A 24237-nucleotide genomic window follows, 5' to 3' on the forward strand; every position below is an offset into this window, starting at 1 on the left:
AATCGCTTTCTCTTGACTGTGGCTCTGGTAGCAATCACCACGATATGTTGCCAGGTTTTGTATCTCTTTACTGGCTGGATGAAATTTTATAATTTATTTCCTTTTTCTTTAAACATTTCTAAATTTGGAAATCAGCTGCTGCTGCTTCTTTTTTTTTTTTTTTTTTTTTTTTTTTTAATATCTTGCCTCAGAACAAAACCAATCCCAGCTAAGGTCCTATCACTGATGTGGCTAATCAGAAGTGTTTTTCTTCTTCTTCTTTTTTTTTTTTTTTGAGACAGAGTCTTACTCTGTTGCCCAGGCTGGAGTGCAATTCGTAATCTCACCTCACTGCAACCTCCGTCTCCTGGGTTCAAGCAATTCTCCTGCCTCAGCCTCCCGAGTAGCTGGGATTACAGGTGCCCACTAACATGCCCAGCTAATTTTTGTATTTTTAATACAGATGGGGTTTCACCACGTTGAACAGGCTAGTCTGGAACTCCTGGCCTCAAGTGATCCACTCGCCTCGGCCTCCCAAAGTGCTGGGATTACAGGCGTGAGCCACCACGCCTGGCCAAGGTGTGCTTTTCTATCAAGGTTCAGAGACAGATCTAAAATGTATCTTCCCCTTCTAGAATACACTGATATAAAACATACCTGCCACTTCTAAAAGAGCCTGATCTGAAACTATCTTTCCACACTAAGAGAAACCATATCTAAGACATATCTTATGCTTCTAAAAGAGCCTGATCTAAAATATATCTTTCCCTTCTAGAACAGGCAGATCTTTTTTTTTTTTTTTTTTTGGAGATGGAGTCTCGCTCTGTTGCCCAGGCTGGAGTGCAGTGGTGGGATCTCAGCTCACTGCAGCCTCTGCCTCCTGGGTTCAAGCGATTCTCCTGTCTCAGCCTCCCGAGTAACTGGGACTAAAGGCGTGTGCCACCACAGCCAGCTAATTTTGTATTTTTAGTTGAGATGCGGTTTCACCATGTTGGCCAGGCTGGTCTCCCTGACCTCAGGTGATCCACCTGCCTCCGCCTTCCAAAGTGCTGGGATTACAGGCATGAGCCATCGCGCCCAGCCTAGAACAGGCAGATCTAAAGCCTATCTTCCCTTTCTAGAAAAGCCTGATCTAAAACATATCTTTCCCTTCTAGAAAAAAGCAGATCTAAAACGTCTCTTCCCCTTCTAGAAGAGCCTGACCTAAAATGTATCTTCTCCTTCTAGAAAAGGCAGAGTTAAAACGCATCTTCCGTTTCTAGAAGAGCTGGATCTAAAATGTATTTTCCTCTTCTAGAAGAGCCTGATCTTCCCCTTCTGGAAGAGCCAGACCTAAAACGTGTTTTCCCCTTCTAGGAAACTGGGAATGGGGGAGTGAGGGAGAAGACGCATTTTCTCAAGGTCAGGTGTGGGCTATACCTCGGCCACCAGGCAGCCCTGGGGTTCCATGTCCAGCTGCACCTCATGCCTCTCATTGTCCAAGAAATCCTCCAACTTCAGGAATTTGAGGGCACACAGGCCCCGCTGGTCCCGCCAGAACACAGCCAACTCCAGTTCCCGTGCCTGGAGGGAGAGGAAGAGGGCCGTCACTCAGGGTGCCAGAGGCATGGAACCCCTCCTCCTCTAGGCCCTGCTGTCCTCCAATGCAGCTCACCCTCTCCAGCTCCAGAGTGAAGCTCTGGTCCCAGGCATTGGGGCCACATGGCTTCCAAGACGTCTGCCCCACCACTGTGTTATCCAGCTTAAGCACAGTGCTGACTTCACCTGAAATGGGAGAGAGGGCCCAGTCAGAAAATGCTGGCAGTGGCCAGACAAGGTTGCTCATGTCTGTAATCCCGGCACTAGGAGGTCGAGGCAGGCAGATCACTTGAGGCCAGGAGTTCAAGATCAGCCTGGCCATCACAGCAAAACCCTGTTTCTACTAAAAATACAAAAAATTAGCTGGGCGTGGTGGCACGCGCCTGAAAGGCCAGCTACTTAGGAGGCTGAGGCAGGATAATCACTTGAACCCAGGAGGCAGAGGTTGTAGTGAGCCGAGATCGTGCTACTGCACTCCAGCCTGGGTGACACAGTGAGACTCTGTCAAAAAAAGAAAGAAAAGAAAAGAGAAGAGAAGAGAAGAGAAGAGAAGAGAAGAGAAGAGAAAAAAGAAAAGAGAAAAGAGAAAAACGGCCAGGCACATCTCAACACTCTGGGAGGCTGAGGCAGGTGGATCACCTGAGGTCAGGAGTTTGAGACCAGCCTGACCAACATGGTGAAACCTCGTGTCTACTAAAAATACACAATTACCCAGGCATGGTGGCGCATGCCTGTAATCCCAGTTGCTCGGGAGGCTGAGGCAGGAGAATCACTTGAACCCAGGAGGCGGGGAGGTTGCAGTGAGCCGAGATCGCGCCACACCGCACTCCAGCCTGGGCAACAAGAGCGAAGCTCCACCTCGAAAAAAAAGAAAAAGAAAAGAAAAGAAAGAAAATGCTGGCAGAAAGGGGCATGTCTATTTACTTTTTCTTTCTTATTTATTTATTTATTTATTTTGGTAGAGATGAGTCTTGTTATGTTGCCCAGGCTGGTCTCAAACTCCTGGCCTCAAGTGATATTCTCCTGCCTCAGCCTCCCAAGTATCTGGGATTACAGGCATGAGCCACCAGGCCTGGCTGTGTGCTATCTTTTTAAAATAAATCCTCCCCTCCATAACTTTTCTCCCACTGTAAAGTTTTGCATTTGACATTGAAGCCTTTAATCCAGTTGATTTTTTTACATGGTGTGATGTGAGGCAGGGATCCAAATTCAATTTTATTCTACATGGAAGTCCCAGCAACATACTCCTAAGGATTTATTTACTCATCTATTTTTTGAGCCAGAGTCTCTCTCTGTCACCCAGGCTGGAGTGCAGTGGCACAATCTTGGCTCACTGTAACTTCCACCTTCTGGGTTCAAGCAATTCTCGTGCCTCAGCCTCCAAAGTAGCTCAGACTATAGGCGCACACCACCATGCCCAGCTAATTTTTGTGTTTTTAGTAGAGATGGGGTTTTGCCATGTTGGCCAGGATGGTCTTGAACTCCTGACCTCAAGTGATCACTGGCCTTGGCCTCCCAAAGTGTTGGGATTACAGGCGTGAGCCACTGAGCCCAGGCACTCCTAAGGATTTACCCTAGCAAAATGCATGTGGGTATACATCAGGAGATGCATTTATATAAAGTGTATATAACGGTCCAAAATAGAGGCATCCCACAGTCCATTAACAGGAGAATTAATATTTTAAAACTGCTACACAGTCTTAGTAGCTGAGTACAAAATTGCTGATATTTAACTATTTTTTTGCTTTCAGAAAAAGACAATTCGATATGGCTCAGTCTAACATAATGGATTACTAAGCAGGAATAAATACGAATTAACTATAGCTTCTCAAAACAAAAACAAAATGGATGAGTCTACCACAACAATGCTTTTTTTTGGTTTGGTTTGGTTTTTTGCATTTTTTTGTAGGATAGGGTTTCACCATGTTGCCCAAGCTGGGCTCAAATTCCTTGGCTCAAGTAATCCCTCCACCTCGGCCTCCCAAAGTGCTGGGACTACAGGCATGAGCCACTATGCCTAGCCCCGAAATAATGTTGAATGAAAGAAGCCATGTGATAGAATACAGTCTGTATGAGCCTGTCAATATAAAGTTCTAATACCAGGCAAAATTAAACTAAAGTTTTTGGAGATGCAAACATGGGGTTCTACAACTACAAATTATAGCAAGGAAATGATAAAAGTCGGGAGAGTAGCCACCTCTATGGCAGAGGAAGGAGCTGGACTTGGGGAGGAGACAAGAGGGGGCTTCTGGAGGGTTAGAAATATTCTATTTCCTTTTTTTTTTTTTTAAGATGAGGTCTTGCTCAGTTGCCCAGGCTGGAATGCAGTGGTGCAATCACGGCTCACTGTAGCCTTGACCTCCTGTGCTCAAGCAATCCTCCCACTTCAGCCTCCCAAGTAGCCGGGACCGCAGGCACAAGCCACCATGTCCACGCCTGGTTAATTTTTGGTTGGTTTGTCTTCTCTTTTTTTCCCTTTATTTTTTTTTCTGTGACACAGACTCAGGAGGGCCTGATGACATGTACCCCCAATTTTTTTTTTTTTTCGAGACAGACTCTTGCTCTGTCGCCCAGGCTGGAGTGCAGTGGCACGATCTCGGCTCACTGCAAGCTCCGCCTCCCGGGTTCATGCCATTCTCCTGCCTCAGCCTCCTGAGTAGCTGGGACTACAGGTGCCCACCACCACACCCGGCTAATTGTTTGTATTTTTAGTAGAGATGGGGTTTCACCATGTTAGCCAGGATGGTCTCGATCTCTTGACCTTGTGATCTGCCCACCTTGGCCTCCCAAAGTGCTGGGATTACAGGCGTGAGCTACCGCGTCTGGCCATGTGCCCCACTTTTTAAATTATTTGTAAAGACAAGGTCTTGCTATGTTGCTCAGGCTGGTCTTGAACTCCTGGGTTCAAGTGATCCTCCTGCTAATCCCAAAATGCTGGGATTCCAGGCATGAGCCGTGGCACCTGACGGCCATATTCTATTTCCTAACACAGGTGGTGGTAATATGGGTGTCTGCTCTCCTGTTACTCTTCTCCACACTCCCTTTTTTTTTTGGTACATACATATTAATTTTCTTTTTCCTTTTTTAGCCACGAGATTATGAATCAAATTTTCTTTTAAAAAAATTATGGCTGGCCGGGCGCAGTGGCTCACGCTTGTAATCCCAGCACTTCGGGAGGCCGAGGCGGGTGGATCACGAGGTCAGGAGATCGAGACCACGGTGAAACCCCGTCTCTACTAAAAAAAAAAATACAAAAATTAGTCGGGCGTGGTGGCGGGCGCCTGTAGTCCCAGCTACTCGGAGAGGCTGAGGCAGGAGAATGGTGTGAACCCGGGAGGCGGAGCTTGCAGTGAGCCGAGATCGCGCCACTGCACTCCAGCCCGGGTGACAGAGCGAGACTCCATCTCAAAAAAAAAAAAAAAAAAAAAAAAAAAAAAAAATTATGGCCAACATGGTGAAACCTCGTCTCCATAAAAATATAAAAATTAGCTGGGCGTGGTGGCGCACGCCTGTAATCCCAGCTACTTGGGTTGGCTGAGGCAAAAGAATTGCTTGAACCCAAGAGGCGGAGGTTGCAGTGAGCTGAGACGGTGCCACTGCACTCTAGCCTGGGCAGCAGAGCGAGACTCTGCCTCAAGAAAAAAAAATTATGGTAAAATACATATAACATAAAATTTACCATCATAATCACTTTTAAGTGTCCAATGCAGTGGCATTAAGTACATTCACACTGCTGTGCAACCATTACCACCATCCATCTCCAGAACTTTCACCTTACAAAACTGAAACTCTGTCCACATTAAATAATAAACTCCCCATTCCCCCTCCCTCTACTCCCTGGCATCCATCAATCTACTTTCTGTCTCTATGAATCTAACTACTCTAGGAACCTCATATAACTGGAATCAAACAATATGTCTTTTGGGGACTGGCTTATTTCACTTAGACTAATGTCCTCAAGATTCACCCGTGTTGCAGGATGAGACAGGATTTCTTTCCCTTTTTTTTTTTTTTTTTTTTGAGACAGTGTCTCGCTCTGTCACCCAGGCTGGAGTGCGGTGGCATGATCTTGGCTGACTGCAATGCCTGCCTCCTGGGCTCAAGTGATTTTCCTACCTCAGCCTCCCGAGTAGCTGGGATTACAGGCGTGTGCCACCACGCCTGGCTAATTTTTGTCTTTTTTAATAGAGATGGGGGTTTCACCATGTTGCCCAGGCTGGTCTCGAACTCCTGACCTCAAGTGATCCACCTGCCTCGGCCTCCCAAAGTGCCGGGATTACAGGCATGAGCCACTGCGCCTGGCAGGATTTCTTTCCTTTTTAAATCTGAGCAATGTTCCACTGTACGGCTGGCCCACGTTTTGTTTATCCATTCATCTATTGGTGGATCTGGGTTGCTTCCATTTTTGGCTTTCATAATGCTGCTGTGAACACAGGTATACAAATATCTCTGAGACCCTTTTATTTTTTTAAAATATTTTTCTATCACTATTTTTAAAACTGACAAATAAAAATTATATATATTTATCACCTACAACATGTTGTTTTGAAATACATATACATTATGGAACGTCTGAGGCCCTGTTTTTAATCCTTTTGGGGATATGCCCAGAAGTAGCTTTGGATCATATGGTTACTCTTGTGTTTTTTTTGAGATGGAGTCTCATTCTGTCACCCAGGCTGGAGTGCAGTAGCATGATCTCTGCTCACTCCAACCTCTGCCTCCCAGATTCAAGCAATTCTCCTGCCTCAGCCTCCTGAGTAGCTGGGACTACAGGCGTGCACCACCACCACGCCCGGTTAACTTTTGTATTTTTAGTAGAAATGGAGTTTCGCCATGATGGCCAGGCTGGTCTGTAACTTCTGACCTCAGGTGATCCACCCACCTTGACCTCCCAAAGTGGTGGGATTACAGGTGTGAGCCATTGCACCTGGTCTGCTTAGTCTGTTTTTAATTGTTTCAGGAACTGCCAATATTCCTTCCTTCCTTCCTCCCTCCCTCCCTCCCTCTCTCTCTCTTTCTTTCAGACAGAGTCTCACTCTGTTGCCCAGGCTGGAGTGCAGTGGCTCGATCTCAGCTCACTGCAACTTCTGCCTCCTGGGTTCAAGCGATTCTCCTGCCTCAGCCTTCTGAGTAGCTGGGATTACAGACACACACCACCATGCCCAGCTAATTTTTGTATTTTTAGTAGAGACGGGGTTTTGCCATGATGGCCAGGCTGGTCTCGAACTCCTGACCTCAGGTGATCTGCCCCCCTCAGCCTCCCAAAGTGCTGGGATTACAGGTGTCAGCCACTGCACCCGGCCATGCCAATATATTTTCCATAGGGCTGCACCATTTTATATTCCCACCAACAGTGCACAAAGGTTCTGATTTCTCTCCACATCCTCACCAACACTTGTTATTTTCTGTTTGTTTTGTTGGGTTTTAAAAATAGTATTAGTCATCCTAATGAGTATGATATATTGGTTTCTTGTTTGGTTTTCCTTTCTTTTTAAATGTATTTATTTATTATTATTATTTTGAGATGGAGTCTTGCTCTGTCGCACAGGCTGGAGTACGGTGGCGCGATCTCGGCTCACTGTAACCTCTGCCTCCCGGGTTCAAGCGATTCTCCTGCCTCAGCCTCCCGAGTAGCTGGGATTATAGGCACCCACCACCACGCCTGGCTTTTTTGTATTTTTTGTAGAGATGGGGTTTCACCATGCTGGCCAGGCTGGTCTTGAACTCCTGACCTCGTGATCCACCCGCCTCGGCCTCCCCAAGCGCTCACAGGCGTGAGCCACCATGCCCGGCCTTTTTTTAAATCTAAATAAACTTGAATTTTTTTTTTTTTTAAACTTAGAGACAGGATCTCTCTGTCACCTAGGCTGGAGTGAAATGGCTCAATGATAGCTCACTGCAGCCTGGAGCTCCTGGGCTCAAGTGATCCTCCCACCTCTAGAATAGCTAGGACTACAGGTGCGGGCCACCACAACTGGCTAACTTTTACATTTTATTTTTTGTAGAGATAGGGTCTTGCTATGTTGCCCAGGCTGGTCTCAAACTCCTGGCCTCAAGTTATTCTCCTGTCTCAGCCTCCCAAAGTGCTGGGATTACAGGCATGAGCTGCTGCACCTGGCCTGTTTTTTTTGTTTGTTTTTGTTGTTATTTTCATTCTTTTGAGACAGAGTCTCACCTGTCACCCAGGCTGGAGGGCAATGGCGCAATCATGGCTCACTGTAATTTCCACCTCCCGGGTTCACGTAATTCTCCTGCCTCAGCCTCACAAATAGTTGGGATTACAGGTGTGCACCACCATGCCCAGCTAAGTTGTATTTTTCAGTAGAGACAGCATTTCACCATGTTGGCCAGGCTGGTCTCAAATTCCTGACCTCAAGTGATCCGTCCACCTTGGCTTCCCAAAGTGCTAGGATTACATGCATGAGCCATCACACCCGACCCCTGGCTTATTTTTTAAAGGTTTACAAATATGGGGCATTCCAGGTCCCCAATGCCACCTCGTTTCTCAGGGCCCACGATGCCCACTCACTGGTGTTTTCGGCTTCTGCTTTGAGGCTGCTCCGGCCACTGAGGCTTCCGCTTCGGCTGTAAAGGCCCCGGGCTGGGCGGCTCAGGAATGGGGGGCGGCTGTCTGGGGTCCCAGGTCCCCCCACTGAGGGCGTAGGGTTCCAGGGGATGGTCTCTGGGAGGTCTCTGCAGCCCACCACGCGTACCTCCAGGGTCCCTGCAGGAGGGGAAAGCTCAGCAGGGGGCCACTTCTGGGGCAGGCTGAGCGGAGGGGACCACAGCGGGGAGGGGACACATCCAGACGCAGCCATGGTATAAGTGGGAGCCAGTGAGGGACAACCAGAATGGAGCACGGGGCATGAGGCCGGGATGTCCGTGCTGGGATAGGAGAATATGAGACAAGCAGTCCTTCCGGGAGGGGCTCGGATGCGGGAGTTTAGGGGCAGACGAAAGGCTCAGGGTGCAGGCCGTGCGCCCAGGCAAGCAGGAACAGGGTGGGACTAGGTGTTCTAGGGGAGGACTCGGTGGACAATCTGAAGTCTGAGATGGGTTAGGGGTCTACGGTGGGGCTGGTCTGGAGGGGTAGATGGCTGAGGGGTCTGTGGAAGGTGGGGCTGGCTGGTCTGCAGCAGGCGGGTAGGAGGCTCATGGCTGAGCGTTGTGAGGCTGAGGTGGGGCTGGGGGACAAGGGCTGGGAGAAAAATACTGGGCCAGGTGAAGAGAGATGGAGAAACTGAAGTGTGGGGAGGGGGCAAGAGCCCAGAATCAGAGGGCAAAGGAGGGGAGGAGACAGTGGGATGGGAGTCCAGGGTTGGGGACAGTGGAGATTGAAGTCGGGGGTCACAGGAATGGGGAAATGAGAGGAGTCGGAGGCCCAGCTGCGGGGGTGGGGCAGGTCTCAGGCCCACCTGTGAGCGGCGCGGGCTTGCACAGGGTGCTGTAGTGCGTGGCGGGAAAGGGCCCGGCCAGGCGGGAGCTGAAGGCGGCAGACGAGGCCGCAGCGAGCTCTTCTCGCAGCAGCCGCCCCTTGGGGTGGTCGGCGGGCAGCTCCCCGAGTCTCCGCTCCAGAGCCTCCCGCAGCAGCCCCAGCTTCTGGTTGGATTCTGTCAATTTCTCCTGGGCCTGCGGTGGGAAGTGTGGGGCTGGGGGCGGGACCAGGCTTGCCCCTTCCCAAGTGCAGGCCTAGGCCCCACCCCCAGGCTGAGTCTCGCACTGAGCTCCTCCCTAGAGGGCTAAACCTCAAACCAACTTGGTCCCACCCCTGGGAAAACCTGGCCCCGCCCCTTGGAGAGGCCCCTCCCCTCACCAAGGGCCATTCCCGCCTGAAACCATGCCCCCTCGCTGAGGCCCCGCCCCTCACAGTGGCACTGTTCCTGCCTGACGCCCTGCCCCTCACAGTAATCTACCCTGGCTGAGGCCCCACCCCTTATGAAGTCACACCCCCTTTGAGGCTCCACCCCTCACCACGGCTGTTCCTGGCGAAGTCCCCGCCGCTTGCTGAAGCACCGCCCCTTGCTAAAGCCCCGCCTCTAAGGAAAGCTTCGCCCCTCACCTCGCTAACTGCCTTGCGGTCCGGGGCCTTGGCAGCGCTGAGCAGGCGCAGTACGTTCTTGGCACCCTCGGCCACCGCGTGCTCCACTCGGAAGTGGTGCCGCAGTTCTTCGATGCGCAGCTCCACAGCCCCCAGGTCAGGACTCCCTGTGATCGTGGAATACAGGGCAGTGAGCTAGCCTACAGCGCCCCACCAACCTAGTCCCAGACACAGCCATTCGCAGGAACAAGCACGGGCCACAGACAAACCATCATGAAGATGCATCACGCTTCATCCAAGGGGCAGGCACAGTGACACTGTCGCACTGTCACCTGCAGGCAGCCACACTTCCACCCAGACTCTTTTATCCAAACACCATCACTCACAGGGCCAGTCCTAGGGAAAAAGTTACCCTGTTACGGGGACAGTCTGAGCAATGACACACAGGCACACTGTCACCCCAGGCTTACCGACAGACACATTGTCACGGTCCCTCTTCACCTCCAGGGATTTGCACAGGGACAGACGCAGGCACATTGTGGCCCCCGGGGACAGCCACATTATCTAGATTCAGACACTGTTACCCAGGGGCTGTCACCCAAACAGACAGGAACATATAAATCATAGGCCAAGCATGGCAGCTTAGGCCTGTAATCTCAGCACTTTCGGAGGCCAAGGTGGGTGGATCACTTGAGGTCAGGAATTTGAGACCAGCCTAGCCAACATGGTGAAACCCTGTCTCTACTAAAAATACAAAAATTAGCCGGGCACGGTGACGCATGCCTGTAATCCCAGCTACTCAGGAGGCTGAGGCAGGAGAATCACTTGAACCCAGGGGGCGGTGGTTGCAGTGAGCCGAGATCGTGCCATTGCTCTCCAGCCTGGGTGACAGAGTGAGACTCTATGTCATAAAAAAAAAAAAAAAATACTGTCAGACCCATGTTGACACACCTCATTCCCCAATGAACAGTCACCAGGTTACACAGTCAACCAGGCACGGTGACAGTCATGGGCATTTGGACAACCACAGCATACTACATACACACAGATGGTGTCAGTCACAAAGACACTGTTAAGAGACTCAATGTTCGTCTCCTACCAAATTCCTATGTTGAATCCCTAATCCCCAGTGGGATGGCACTTGGACTTCTCCAAGTGCCTTTGGGAGGTAATTAGGGTTAGAGGAGGTCATGGAGGGAGGTCCCATCATGATGGGATTAGCGCCCTTATCGGAGGAGGAAGAAACTGGGTGCAGTGGTCCACACCTGTAATCCCAGCACTTTGGGAGGCTGAGGCAGGAGGATCATCCGAGGCGAGTTTGAGACCAGCCTGGGCACCATACAGAGACCTTGTCTCTACTAAAAATAAAAAATAAATTAGCCAGGCGTGGTGGCGTGTGCCTGTAGTCCCAGCTCCAGCCTGGGTGACAGACCAAGACTCTGTCTCAAAAAACTAAAAATGAAAAATAAGAAGAGGAAGAGACACTAAGGCTCTCTCTCCCTGTGAGGGCGCAGTAAGAAGGGAGCTGTCTGTAAGCCAGGAAGAGCGCCCTCACCAGGAACCAACCACGCTGGTACCCTGATCTGGGACTGCCAGTCTCTGGAACTGTGAAAAACATAAATGTCTGTTGTTTAAGCCACTCAGCCTATGGGACTTTGTTACGGCAGCCCAAAGAGAGTGAGACAGGTGCTGTCGCACTGACACTGTCACACTGTCGCCCACAGGGACACATGGCATTACCACTTTGCCACCAGCGTAGGCACACTATCACCAGAGGAACACATACTCTGTCACAAAGATGCAGTCACCCTGCCACATAGAGACACTGTCATGAGTTAGACTCTGTTACACAGACATCAGCCCTGTCATCTGGGGCACAGGGACACCATTATAGGGGCAGAGAAACACAGTCAGACACAAATGCATTTATGCCCAAGCACAGGGTCAAGAAAGGGGGCACAGGCCAGGCATGGTGGCTCACGCCTATAATCTCAACACTTTGGGAGGGTAAGGCAGGAGGATCACTTGAGGCCAGGAGTTTGAGACCAGCCTGGGCAAGACCGAGTCTCTACAAAAAAAAAAAATTCTTTTAATAAGCTGAGTGTGGTGGCACATGCCTATGGTCCCAGCTACTCAGCAGGATTGCTTGAGCCCAGAAGGTCAAGCCTGCAGTGAGTTATGATCGCGCCACTGCATTCTAGCCTGGGCAACACAGCGAGACCCTGTCTAAACAAAAAAAAATGTGTCGGCCGGGCACGGTGGCTCACGCCTGTAATCCCAGCACTTCAGGAGGCCGAGGTGGGCAGATCACGAGGTCAGGAGATAAGAGACCATCCTGGCTAACACAGTGAAACCCTGTCTCTACTAAAAATACAAAAAATTGGCTGGGTGTGGTGGCTCAAGCCTGTAATCCCAGCACTTTGGGAGGCCGAGGCAGGCGGATCATGAGGTCAGGAGATCGAGACCATCCTGGCTAACATGGTGAAACTCCATCTCTACTAAAAATACAAAAAAATTAGCCAGGCGTGGTGGCAGGCGCCTATAGTCCCAGCTACTTAGGAGGCTGAGGCAGGAGAATGGCATGAACCCGGGAGACGGAGCTTGCAGTGAGCTGAGATCGCGCCACTGCACTCCAGCCTGGGCAACAGAGCAAGACTCCGTCTCAAACAAAAAACAAAGTTAGCCGGGAGTGGTGGTGGGCGCCTATAGTCCCAGCTACTCGGGAGGCTGAGGCAGGAGAATGGCGTGAACCCGGGAGGCAGAGGTTGCAGTGAGCAGAGATTGCGCCACTGCACTCCAGCCTGGGCAACAGAGCAAGACTCCGTCTCAAAAAAAAAAAAAAAAAAAAAAAAGGCCAGGCGCAGTGGCTCACACCTGTAATCCCAGCACTTTGGGAGGCCAAGGTGGGTGGATCATGAGGTCAGGAGATCGAGACCAACCTGGCTAATACGGTGAAACCCCGTCTCTACTAAAAATACAAAAAATTAGCTGGGCGAGGTGGCGGGCACCTGTAGTCCCAGCTACGCAGGAGGCTGAGGCAGGAGAATGGCATGAACCCTGGGGGACGGAGCCTGCAGTGAGCCTAGATCGCGCCACTGCACTCCAGCCTGGGTGAAAGAGCGAGACTCCTTCTCAAAAAAAAAAAAAAGTATGTCCTTGCAGTGTGTGTCAGTCCAACAGTGCACGGATTGTGTGCCTGTACTGTGGATATCCACGTGGACTTCGCAGTGACTATGTGTGATGGTAGGATCACACATTCCTTTGTCTCTGGGTGTTGTCACAAGGATGGGTGACTGGATGACTTTATTCCTAAAAGTTCCGGTGACTGATAAAGCGCCATGTGGCAGCAGGTCTAGGGTGACAGTGAGACTGTGTGTTTTTTTGTGTGTGTTTTTTTGAGACAGAGTCTCACTCTGTTGCCCAGGCTGGAGTGCAGCAGGGCGACCTCGGCTTACTGTAATCTCCGCCTCCCGGGTTCAAGTGATTCTTCTGCCTCAGCCTCCTGAGTAGCCGGGACTACAGTGCATGCCACCATGCCCAGCTGATTTTTGCATTTTTAGTAGAGACAGGGTTTCATCATGTTGGCCAGGCTGATCTCGAACTCCTGAGCTCAAATGATCCTCCCGCCTCGGTTGCCAACGTGCTGGGATTACAGGCGTCAGCCACTGCACCCAGCCCAGACTGTGTTTATAAGGCAACATGCCTGTGACTATCAACTTCCTTGGAACTGTGTCTGTGTTACTGGTGTCCAGGTGAGTGACACACGTGGACACAGTGTGACTCTGAGTGTGACTCTCTGTGACCAAGTGCCAGGGTCATTATTCAGAATAGTCAGGCCGTCAAAAACATAGTAAATGAATGGGCGTGGCTGGGTACCAATAAAACTTTATTGACAAAAAAAGAGACAATGGATAGATTTGGTCTGAAGGTGGTAATTTACCAACCCCTGATGTAATCCAAACTTTGCATGGGACAAAACGGGAAGCTCTGGCCCAGAGAGGGTCAGGAATGTATTGAAGTCTCACACTGGATCACAGGACCCACCTCCCTGCCCCAGAAAGAGACTCATTATGGAGCTAGAGGCTGAGCCCTGCAAGGCGAGATGCAGGCTAAGCTGTCTGGAAGCAAGGGACTCACCTTGGGTCTCATCCGGGGCTGCCTGGTTCTCTAGCTGGCCGGCCTGCAGCGCCCGGCGGAGTTGCATGCGGATGATGTCAATCTTGGTCTTACTGTCCTGCAACATCTGCTGGGCTGTCAGCAGCAGCTTCCGGTCCTGGAGGCAGAGACAGTCTGAGAGAGGAAGGCTGGGTGGTTGGGGTCTGGCCACACCATGCAGGTCTTAGGTGACTGTGGCAGTGTTCACATGTGGATGTAACAACACGCATTTGCAGGCCAGGCACGATGGCTCACGCCTGTAATCCCAGCATTTTGGGAGGCTGAGGTGGGTGGATTGCTGAGCCCAGGAGTTAAAGACCAGCCTGGGCAACATGGCAAGACCTTGTCTCCACAGAAAAATGCAAAAATTAGCTGGGCGTGGTGGTGTGCACCTGTGGTCCTAGCTACTCAGAGGTCTGAGGCGGGAAGATCACTCAAGCCTAGGAGTTGGAGGCTGCATTGAGCTGAGATTGCATCACTGCCCTCCAGCCTGGGCAACAGAGCGAGACCCTGTCTCAAAATAAATAAATAAGTAAATAAATGTACTTCCATGCATTCCTGGATACAGTGGCATGACGTAGTCCATGGAGTCCTCAGCCTCCTGAGTAGCTGGGAATACAGGCGCCCGCCACCACGCCCAGCTTTTTTTTTTTTTTTTTTTTTTGAGACAAAATCTCACTCTGTCGCCTAGACTGGAGTGCAGTGGTGTGATCTCAGCTCATTGCAACCTCCGCCTCCCAGGTTCAAGCGATTCTCCTGCCTCAGCCTCCCGAGTAGCTGGGATTACAGGCATGTGCCACCAGGCCCGGCTAATTTTTGTATTTTTTTAGTAGAGTTGGGGTTTCACCATGTTGGCCACGCTGGTCTTGAATTCCTGACTTCAAGTGATCCGCCTGCCTCAGCCTCCCAAAGTGCTGGGATCCACGCCTGGCCTACTCTATTCATTTTCTTCGGGTCAGTATCACCCCCGAGGGGGGGCATAAATTCTTAGGGGGTGAAAAACTCTTATTCTTTTTCTGTATAATGCTCAGATACATGTAAAAGATACACAGTTGATCTAGGTTTTAAATTTCCATAGAATGGTGTTCAAATACTTGTACACAGGTGTTCATAGCAAAACTATTAACAATCGCTAAAAAGGTGGAAACAACCAAATGTCCACCAATTGATAAATGGGGCGCAGTGGCTCACATCCGTAATCCCAGCACTTTGGGAGGCTAAGGCAGGAGGAATGCTTGAGCCCAAGAGTTCGATTCCAGCCTAGGAAACATAGACCCCTATCTCAATAAAAATAAAAAATACATTAAATAAATAAAATAATGTTAGGCCAGGCGCGGTGGCTCACATCTGTAATCCCAGCACTTTGGGAGGCCAAGGTGGGCAGATCACCTGAGGTCAGGAGTTCGAGACTCGCCTGGCCAATATGGTGAAACCCCATCTCTACTAAAAATACAAAAATTAGCAGGGCGTGGTGGCACGTGCCTGTAACCCCAGGTACTTGGGATGCTGAAGCATGAGAATCGCTTGAACCCAGGAGGCAGAGGTTGTAGTGAGCCAAAATCACGCCACTGCACTCCATCCTGGGTGACAGAGTGAGACTCCGTCTCAAAAAATAAATAAAATGGTGTCATTAAAAAAATCCATGCAGTCTGTCCTCCCATGTGACATTCACATGGAAGGACATGCGCACACCAGCCTGTGGGTCTGGACATTAATCCTCTAGCTGTAGGTCGGCCTGTGCTTGTGGTGTCAGAATTTCTGGGTGTTGATGGAGACCTGTGTGTTCCTGGGACTGATTAGCAGGACGGGGGATGTGTGTGTGTCTGTGCGTCCATGTGCACCAGTCTCTGGGTATGAATGTAAGAGTGTGTGTGTGTGTCCAGATGTGGCTGTGGTGGGATTCTCCATGTCTTGCTAGATGTTGTTACCTCTGTGTGTCTCTAGATGTTATGACAGCGTGTGTGTGTGTGTGTGTGTGTGTCTAGATGTTATGATGGTGTGTGTGTGTCAAGGTACTGACATGACTGTGTGTACTTGTAACAGGACACACCGTCAGCAGTGAGAGGCTGCATGTTGCCCTGACTGTGGATGGGCCTGAGGCTCTGCAGGGGACTGTGGGAGGAGGAGAGACAATTTGCCACATGTCTGTCTGACATCACCCATAGTCATGCTTCCCATATGCCCCCATGAGCTGCCTGTGCCTTAGTCCTGACACCAAGTTACACCCATCAGCCAGCATGTCCCCAATCCAAAGGCTCCCAGCCTCCCATGGGGGCAGCTGTAGGCTGCACCCTATGCCCCCAGCCTGTGATCTGCTCACAGTCGTGTGCATACATGTGCATTGTGTGTGCAGATACACGGGTGGGTGTGTACGTGTGGGTGTGTACATGTGCGTGTGCATTGCAAATGTGTATGCAGGTGCAGGTGCACAGGCAGGAGTGTGTGCATGTGCAGGTGTGTGTGCACATGGGGGGTGTATGTACACATGCTGGTATATGCACATGTGGGTGTGTGCAAGTATACATGCACATGCAGCTGTGTGTGCACATTCAAGGGTGTGTACACATGCAGGTGTGTGCACGTGTGGTGGGTATATGCATGTGTGTACACATTTGTATGAGTGTGTACACGCGGGTGAGCGTGTATGCATGCAGGTAGGCGTGTGCATGTACAGATGTGGGAGTACATGGCAGTGTGTGCACATACAGGTGTGGGTGCACACTCGAGGGGGTGTGTGTACATGCGGACAGGTGTGTACACACGCAGGTGGGTGTGCACGTGTGGGGTGTGCATGCACAGCTGTGGGTACACATTCGAGTGGGCGTGTGCACACGGGGACAGATGTGTACACATGCGGGTGAGTGTGCACGTGTGGGTGGACTGTACATGTGCAGGTGTGGTGTGTGCACATGGCGTGTATGCGCGTGCTGCCTCACCTTGGTGCTGCCATTGCTGTAGGTCTGGATCATGTTCTCTGCCCCCTGCTTCACCTTCAGCTCAATGGCCAACTGCTTCTCCAGGCCCGCCACACGGCTCAGGTTGGTGGCCGAGCAGGTGGGGCCGCCCGCACCAGGGGACTGGGGGCCATCTGGAGGCGACAGGTGGGAGAGAGTCACCACGCATCATCACCTCGGTCTGCCTGGGAGGCTTCATCCTCAGCCCAGCCTGGGCATTGCCCCTGGGGCATGGGGCAGGGGGAGCTGGGGGCCAGCAGACAGGCAGGCAGGGGGACACCAGGGCCCAGCAGTCTACCCACCCACCCTCCCAGGGAAACCCCTTGGGGCTGGCGCAGGACCCAGGATGAATGAGTGCAGGTAAGCACCCAGGTGTGTTAGTGTGTCCTTGGTGCTGGGTCCACTGCATTTGGGAGGCCCGTGAGTAACTACGTACATGGCTTGTGTGAGCCTGTGGGTGTGGGAGTGGTGCCATCTGTGAGCTGCAGGGTGTTGGCATGGCTAAGTGCGTGTTTCCCTAGGTGTTAGTGTAACTCTGTGAGACACCATGTGTTAGAATGACTGTCTGAGATTGTGGGTGTTGGGAGACGCTCTGCGTACATCTCTGTCTGTTGCTACAACTGTGAGTTCAGATCTCCAGGTTGGTATGACTGAGTCTCCGGGTGTTGGCACATCCGGACGCCTGTGTCTGCATGAGTCTCTGGAGAGTGGTGTGATGCTCGAGGGGACCCTGGGTGCAGAAATGACTGAGGCCGGGCGCAGTGGCTCACACCTATAATCCCAGCACTTTGGGAGGCCGAGGCAGGCGGAACTGCTTGAGGTCAGGAGTTAAAGACCACCCTGGCCAACATGGCAAAACCCCGTCTCTACTAAAAATGCAAAAATTAGCCAGGCGTGGTGGCTCATGCCTATAATCCCAGCTACTTGGGAGGCTGGGGCAGGAGAATTGCTTGAACCGGGGAGGCAGAGGTTGCAGCAAGCCGAGATTGTGCTATTGCACTTCAGCCTGAGTGACAAGAGCGAAACTCTGTCCCTCCCCGCCTCCCCCCCAAAAAAAATGTAAACCGCTGAGCGAGGTGGCTCACACCTGTACCCAGCATTTTGGGAGGCAGATCACCTGAGGATCAGTTGAGGTCAGGAGTTTGAGACCAGCCTGGCCAACATGGTGAAATCCCATCTCTGCTAAAAATACAAACATTAGCCGGACGTGGTGGTGCAAGCCTGTAGTCCCAGCTACTCAGGAGGCTGAGGCAGGAGAATCACTTGAACCTGGGAGGTGGAGGTTGTAGTGAGCTGAGATTGTGCCACTGCCCTCCAGCCTGGGTGATGGAGCAAGACTCCATCTCAAAAAGAAAAAAAATGTAAAACCAATAAAAATTTTTTAACTTAAAAAACAGGCTGGGTGCGATGACTCACACCTGTATTCCCAGCATTTGGGAGGCCAAAGCAGGAGGATCACTTGAAGCCAGGAGTTCTAGCCAAGCCCTGGCAACATACCAAGACCCTGTCTCTACAAAAAAAAAAAAAAAAAAAAAAAAAAAAATTAAATTAGTGGTGGTGTATGCCTATCGTCCCAGCTACTTGGAAGGCTGAGGTAGGAGGATTGTTTGAGCCCAGGAAATTGAAGCTGTAGTGAGCTTTGATCACACCACTATACTCCAGCCTGGGTGACAAGGCAAGACCCTGTCTCAAAACAAAAACAAAAATAAACAGTCTTTGGGTATCATCCATGTAACTGTGGGAGTTTCTGGGCATTCGTGTGACAGTGTGCACATCCTTGAGTGTTGCCTGGGTGTTGGCGTGGCTGTGTCTGGAGGTATTCGTGTGACAGTTTTTTTAGGTGTTTGTGTGACTGCGCGCACACCCTTGAATGTTGCCTGGGTGTTGGCGTGGCTGTGTCTAGAGGTATTCATGTGACAGCGTGCACAGACTTGAGTGTTACCGGGTGCTGGTGTGGCTGTATGCACCTCTCTGGGTGTTGGTGGCTACGTGGGTCATGGCATGCATCTCCCTGGGGGTCCGTGGAGATGGATTAACCTGGCTCTGGAGACCATGGGTGAGCCAGTGAGCAGTGGAACCCCTGGAGTCCCGCATCCCCAGAGGCATCCCAGCTCACCGTGGGTGGCCGCCGGGTCGGGAAGCACCACGTGGGCGTGCAGCTCCTGCAGCTGCTGGTGCAGCAGGTCGAGGCGGCGCGACGAGCACCGCAGCAGCAGCTCCACGGGGCCCAGGCTGCGGCCCAGATCAGTGGTGGCCCGCCGCAGGTTCTCAGCACCCTCCTTCAGCTTCAGCTCCTTGCGGATTTCCCGCCGCAGCCGCTCCCGCTCCAGCTCCAGCTGCTGCTGTACCCCGGGGGCCGCCAGGTCTGCCCCGGCCAGGCCCAACTGCTCTAGCAGGGACCAGCTGCGAGGCTCACTCTGCGGAGGACAGAGCAGGGTCAGTGGGGCTAGGAGGACTCCAAGTGCAGACCACGTGCAGCCAGCCTGGCCCAGCCTCTGCCCTGGATTGGGGCCCCCAAGACAGGGCCTGCTCTACCTCCTCTGACTCCCAAAACTGGAAGGTGATGAGGCCTTGTCACTGCTTCCTGACCTCCCCAAACTGGGAGATCTCAAGAGCAGGGCCTTGTCACCCCCACCACCACAGTGTCCCCCACATTAAGGGAGTCTCAAGACTAAGATCTGTCTCCCTTCTGCTGCCTCCCCCAAACTAGAGGGTCCCAAGGGAAGATTCCTTCTTTTCTCTGCTGCTCCCCGAAACTAAGAGGGCCCAAGGGCAGGCCCTGTCTTCTCTCTGCTGTACCCCTAAAACTACAGGGTCCTGAGGACAGGCCCCATCTTCCCTCACTTGTACCCTGAAACTATGGCATCCCGAGGGCAGGCCTCATCTTTCCTTGGCTACACCCCCAAAACTAGGGCATCTCAAGGGCAGGCCAAGTCTTCTCTCTGCTGTACCCCCAAACTATGGGGTCTTGAAGACCCTCATCTGCTCTTCTCCTATCTTCAACAACTGGGACCCTAAAGAGCAGAGCCCGGTCTCCTTCCTTCTGTCTCTCCCCAACCTGGGAGCCCCGAAGGGCCCTGGATAGTCTCATCCTCCAAACAGAGAATTCTGAGGCCAGCGCCCCATCTCCTCTCCTTGTTCCCAAACGGAGAAGTATCCGGGGAAGGACTACTGGCCTGTGCCACTTGGGGTCCCCTTCTGCCTGCCCCCACAGGGACCCTGGACCCCACCTCCAGCTCCTGCTCCGAGGGGTTATTGGCCTCCGCCATCCTGGGTCCGGGCTGAGGGCCCCGCCCTCTTCCTGAACCTCAGCCCCACCAGGGCCTCTCGGCCGCCACTTCCTCTTTCCTGTCAACTCCCAGCACCCCTCGCGCGGGGCCAACTCCAGGGCATCTAAGGGACCTTCCCTTCAGCCACCTCTAGGGCCAAGCCTGTTCCTCTAGATGAAACCCAGGGACAGTCCTTGCTCCCTGTCCCTGGAGAATGTCCAAGGTGTAGGCAGTTTGTACATTCACACACTCATGGTGTATCCATGAGGGGATGCAGGCTCCGGGGGCTGACTTGAGTATGCACATACTTTCAAATACATATGTGGATATGCACAGAACACAGGCTCACAAATGTTTGCACACTTCTTTTTCTTTCCCTTTTTTTTTTTTTTTTTTTGAGACAGAGTCTCCCTTTGTGTTGCCCAGGCTGGAGTGCACTGGTGCAATCTTGGCTCACTGCAACCTCCACCTCCCAGGTTCAAGCAATTCTCTTGCCTCAGCTTCCCGAGTAGCTGGGATTACAGGCATGCGCCACCACGCCCAGCTAATTTTTGTATTTTTAGTAGAGACAGGGTTTCACCATGTTGGCCAGGCTGGTCTCGAACTCCTGACCTCAGGTGATCCGCCCCTCCTTGGCCTCCCAAAGTGCTGGGATTATGGGCGTGAGCTACCACGCCTGGCCTGTGTTTGCACACTGTTATGGCTGCAGGTGTGTGCCTGCAACACAGGCTCACATGTGTGCAAACTCCCATGCCTGCGTGTGGATGAAACAAAGATCCATACACAGGTGCACATTTCTACACCTGCAGGTGTGTGCCTGGAAAATGGGCTCACAGTGTACCCATTCCCATGCCTACCACATATGCACTTATTTGCAAACACATACAAGTGCTTATGAGCTTCGCTCTAGAACCCATACAAGACACACTCCCACCTGCCCGAGAGGGCGTGGCCCACATGCTCATGCATGTGCACATGCTCACACACATATGCATGCTCCCCGAGGCCCCTGCAGCACATCCATGCTCCCACAGACCTCCAGCCCTGTGACTACCTGCATGTGTCCCTACAGCCAGACTCTCCCGGCCACCCCTTGTCCCCGGCTTCCCCTTCAGGGTCAGAACAGCCACTTCTTCAGCGGCAAGGCCCCTTTCCTGCAGACGGGCCATCTCAACTTCCTGCTTCCCCTCAGTCCAGTCGCCAACTGTTATTGACCATAGCTGAGAGGCCCAGGGTCCCCAGCCAGCCCAGTGGCACCTCCCTCAGGCCAACACAATTAGGGGACAGCACTGGGGGACTGGGATAAGAATTTCCAAAACCAGGCCGGGCACGGTGCCTCACGCCTATAATCCCAGCATTTTGGGAGGCCGAGGTGGGTGGATCACCTGAGGTCGGGAGGTCGAGACCAGCCTGACCAACATGGAGAAACCCCGTCTCTACTTAAAAAAAAAAAAAAAAAAAAAATACAAAATTAGCCGGGCACGGTGGTGCATGCCTATAATCCCAGCTACTCGGGAGGCTGAAATAGAATCACTTGAACCCAGGAGGCAGAGGTCGAGGTGAGCCAAGATCGTGCCATTCCACTCCAGAGCAAAACCCCGTCTCAAAAAAAAAAAAAAAAAAAGAATTTCCAATTTCCAAAACCAACGCCGGACATGGTGGCTCATATCTGTAATCCCAGCACTTTGGGAGGATGAGCGAGGCAGATCACTTGAGGTCAGGAGTTGGAGACCAGCCTGGCCAACATGATGAAACCCCATCTCTACTAAAAATATGAAAATTAGCCAGGCATGGTGGCACGTGCTTGTAATCCCAGCTGCTTGGGAGGCTGAGGCATGAGAATCGCTTGAACCCGGGAGGTGGAGATTGCAGTGAGTCGAGATCACACCACTGCACTCCAGCCTAGGTGACAGAATGAGACTCTATCTCAAAAACAAACAAAAAAAAAGAATGCCCCAAATCAGCAGCCTACAAAACCACTTGCTAAGTACACAGTAATGTTCAAGAACAACTTATGATGGCATTACTTCCTGATAAGCTCATTATAAGTTGAGAATATCATAAGTCAAAAATGCATTTAATACACCTTACCTACTAAACATCACAGCTCACCCTGGCCTACCTTAAATGTGCTCAGAACACTTACCCAAGCCTACAGTTGGGCAAAAACGTCTAACACAAAGCTACTTTACAATAAAGTTGAATATCTCATGTAACTTTTTTTCTTTTTTTTGAGACAGGGTCTTACTCTGTCACCCAGGCTGGAGTGCAGTGGTGTGATCATGGCTCCCTGCAGTGTCTACCTCCCGGGCTCAAACAGTCCTCCCAGCTCAGCCTCCCGAGCAGCTGGGACTACAGGCATACGCCACCACATCTGGCTAATTTTTGTATTTTTCATAGACATGGGGTCTCACTATGTTGCCTAGGCTGATCTCAAACTCTTGGGCTCAAGTAATCCTCCTGCCTTGGCCTCCAAAAGTGCTGGAATAACAGGTGTGAGTCACTGCCCCGTGGCCAGGGCCTTGATTTAAAACAAGAGCACCCAGATTCCAAATGCTGGCTAGGAAATGGCCCCCTGGGGTTATCTCCTTCAGCTGGGAGCATCCATTTCACAGACAAGGAATGTTATCCTTGGCTCGTGACTGATCTCAAGAGCAGCTGCCCCCAGGGAAGAATGCCACAGACCAAGTGTATCACTCCCACCATCTTCCCAACCCCTCCCTACTAATCTTGAGTAGCTGCCAAGAATCTCCCCACTTCACAGGTGAGGAAACTGAGGCTCCAAGAAGTAAAAGTAGCATTTTTTTTGTTTTTGTTTTTTTTGAGACAGAGTCTTGCTTTTTTTTTTTTTTTTGAGACAGAGTCTCGCTCTGTCGCCCAGGCTGGAGTGTAGTGGCACAACCTGGGCTTACTGCAATCTCCACCTTCTGGGTTCAAGCGATTCCCCTGCATCAGCCTCCTGAGTAGTTGGGACTACAGGCACGTGCCACCGTGCCCAGCTAATGTTTTATATTTTTAGTAGAGATGGGGTTTCACACGTTGGCCAGGCTGGTCTCGAACTCCTGACTTCAAGCGATCAGCCAGCCTCGGCCTCCCAAAGTTCTGGGATTACAAGTGTGAGGTACTATGCCTGGCCAGTAACAGTTTTCCATGGAGGGGAGATTTTCTCCCCATACCCGGGGACATGTGGCAACATCCAGAGACATTTTTGGTTGTCATGACTGGGTAGGGAGGTAGCTTCTATCAGGGTGAGGCCAGGGATGCTGCTCAACGCCCTGCAGTGCACAGGACAGCCTCTACTGCAAAGAATGACCCAGGCCTCAATGTCAGTAGTGCTAAGGCTGAGAAGCCTACGGTTAAGGGTCATAGATTTGGCCAGGTGTGGTGGTTCACGTCTGTAATCCCAGCGCTTTGGGAGGCTGAGGCAGGAGCAGTGTTTGAGGTCAGGAATTGCAGATCAGTCTGGGCAACACAGCAAGACCTACAAACACTTCTACAAAAAATAAAAAAAAAGTATTGGCCAGGTGTGGTGGCTCTGCCTGTGATCCTAGCACTTTAGGAGGCCAAGGCCGGAGGATTGCTTGAGCTCAGGAGTTCGAGACCAGCCTAGGCAATGCGGTGAGATCCCATCTCTACAAAAAATATAAGAATTAGCCAGGTGTGATGGAGTGTGCCTGTAGTCTCAACTACTTGGGAGCCTGAGGTGGGAAGCTGGCTTGAGCCCAGGAGGCAGAGGTTCCAGTGAGCCGAGATCACGCCATTGCACTCCAGCCTGGCCAACAGAGCCAGGCTTTGTCTCAAAAAAGAAGAAAAGAGGCCGGGTGCGGTGGCTCACGCCTGTAATCCCAGCACTTTGGGAGGCCGAGGCAGGTGGATCACAAGGTCAGGAGATCAAGACCATCCTGGCTAACACAGTGAAACTCTGTCTCTACTAAAAATACAAAAAAAATCAGCCGGGCGTGGTGGCGGGCACGTGTAGTCCCAGCTACTTGGGAGGCTGAGGCAGGAGAATGGTGTGAACCCGGGAGGCAGAGCTTGCAGTGAGCCAAGATCAAGCCACTGCACACCAGCCTGGGCGACAGAGCAAGACTCCGTCACAAAAAAAAAAAAAAAAAAAAAGAAAGAAAAAGAAAAAAAGAAAGGCTGGGCACAGTAGCTCACACATGTAATCCCAGCACTTTGGGAGGCCTAGGCGGGCAGGTTACTTTGAGCTCAAGACTTCAAGACCAGCCTGGGCAACATGGCGAAACCCTGCCTCTAC

General features: G+C 51.6%; 1 protein-coding gene across 5 annotated transcripts in view; it reads right to left on the minus strand.

Moving 5' to 3' along the window:
• PKN1 (protein kinase N1) overlaps positions 1 to 24237 on the minus strand; it is a 40067-nt gene that overhangs the window by 12772 nt on the left and 3058 nt on the right. For 4 of the 5 annotated variants that reach the window (XM_030820607.1, XM_030820606.1, XM_030820604.1 and 1 more), the window contains 8 exons: positions 18824 to 19124; positions 16690 to 16841; positions 13736 to 13871; positions 9620 to 9765; positions 8976 to 9189; positions 8090 to 8284; positions 1634 to 1743; positions 1399 to 1542 (listed from right to left, as the gene is read on the minus strand). In XM_030820607.1, the coding sequence (XP_030676467.1) occupies positions 1399 to 1542; positions 1634 to 1743; positions 8090 to 8284; positions 8976 to 9189; positions 9620 to 9765; positions 13736 to 13871; positions 16690 to 16722 (978 nt within the window). In that variant the 5' untranslated portion in view covers positions 16723 to 16841; positions 18824 to 19124. Of the gene's footprint in view, positions 1 to 1398; positions 1543 to 1633; positions 1744 to 8089; positions 8285 to 8975; positions 9190 to 9619; positions 9766 to 13735; positions 13872 to 16689; positions 16842 to 18823; positions 19125 to 19937; positions 20377 to 24237 lie in introns of those variants that run through there. The other variant, XM_030820605.1, reaches the window with a different exon arrangement.

This window comes from Nomascus leucogenys, chromosome 10, assembly GCF_006542625.1.
Source record: "Nomascus leucogenys isolate Asia chromosome 10, Asia_NLE_v1, whole genome shotgun sequence".
NCBI lineage: Eukaryota > Metazoa > Chordata > Mammalia > Primates > Hylobatidae > Nomascus > Nomascus leucogenys.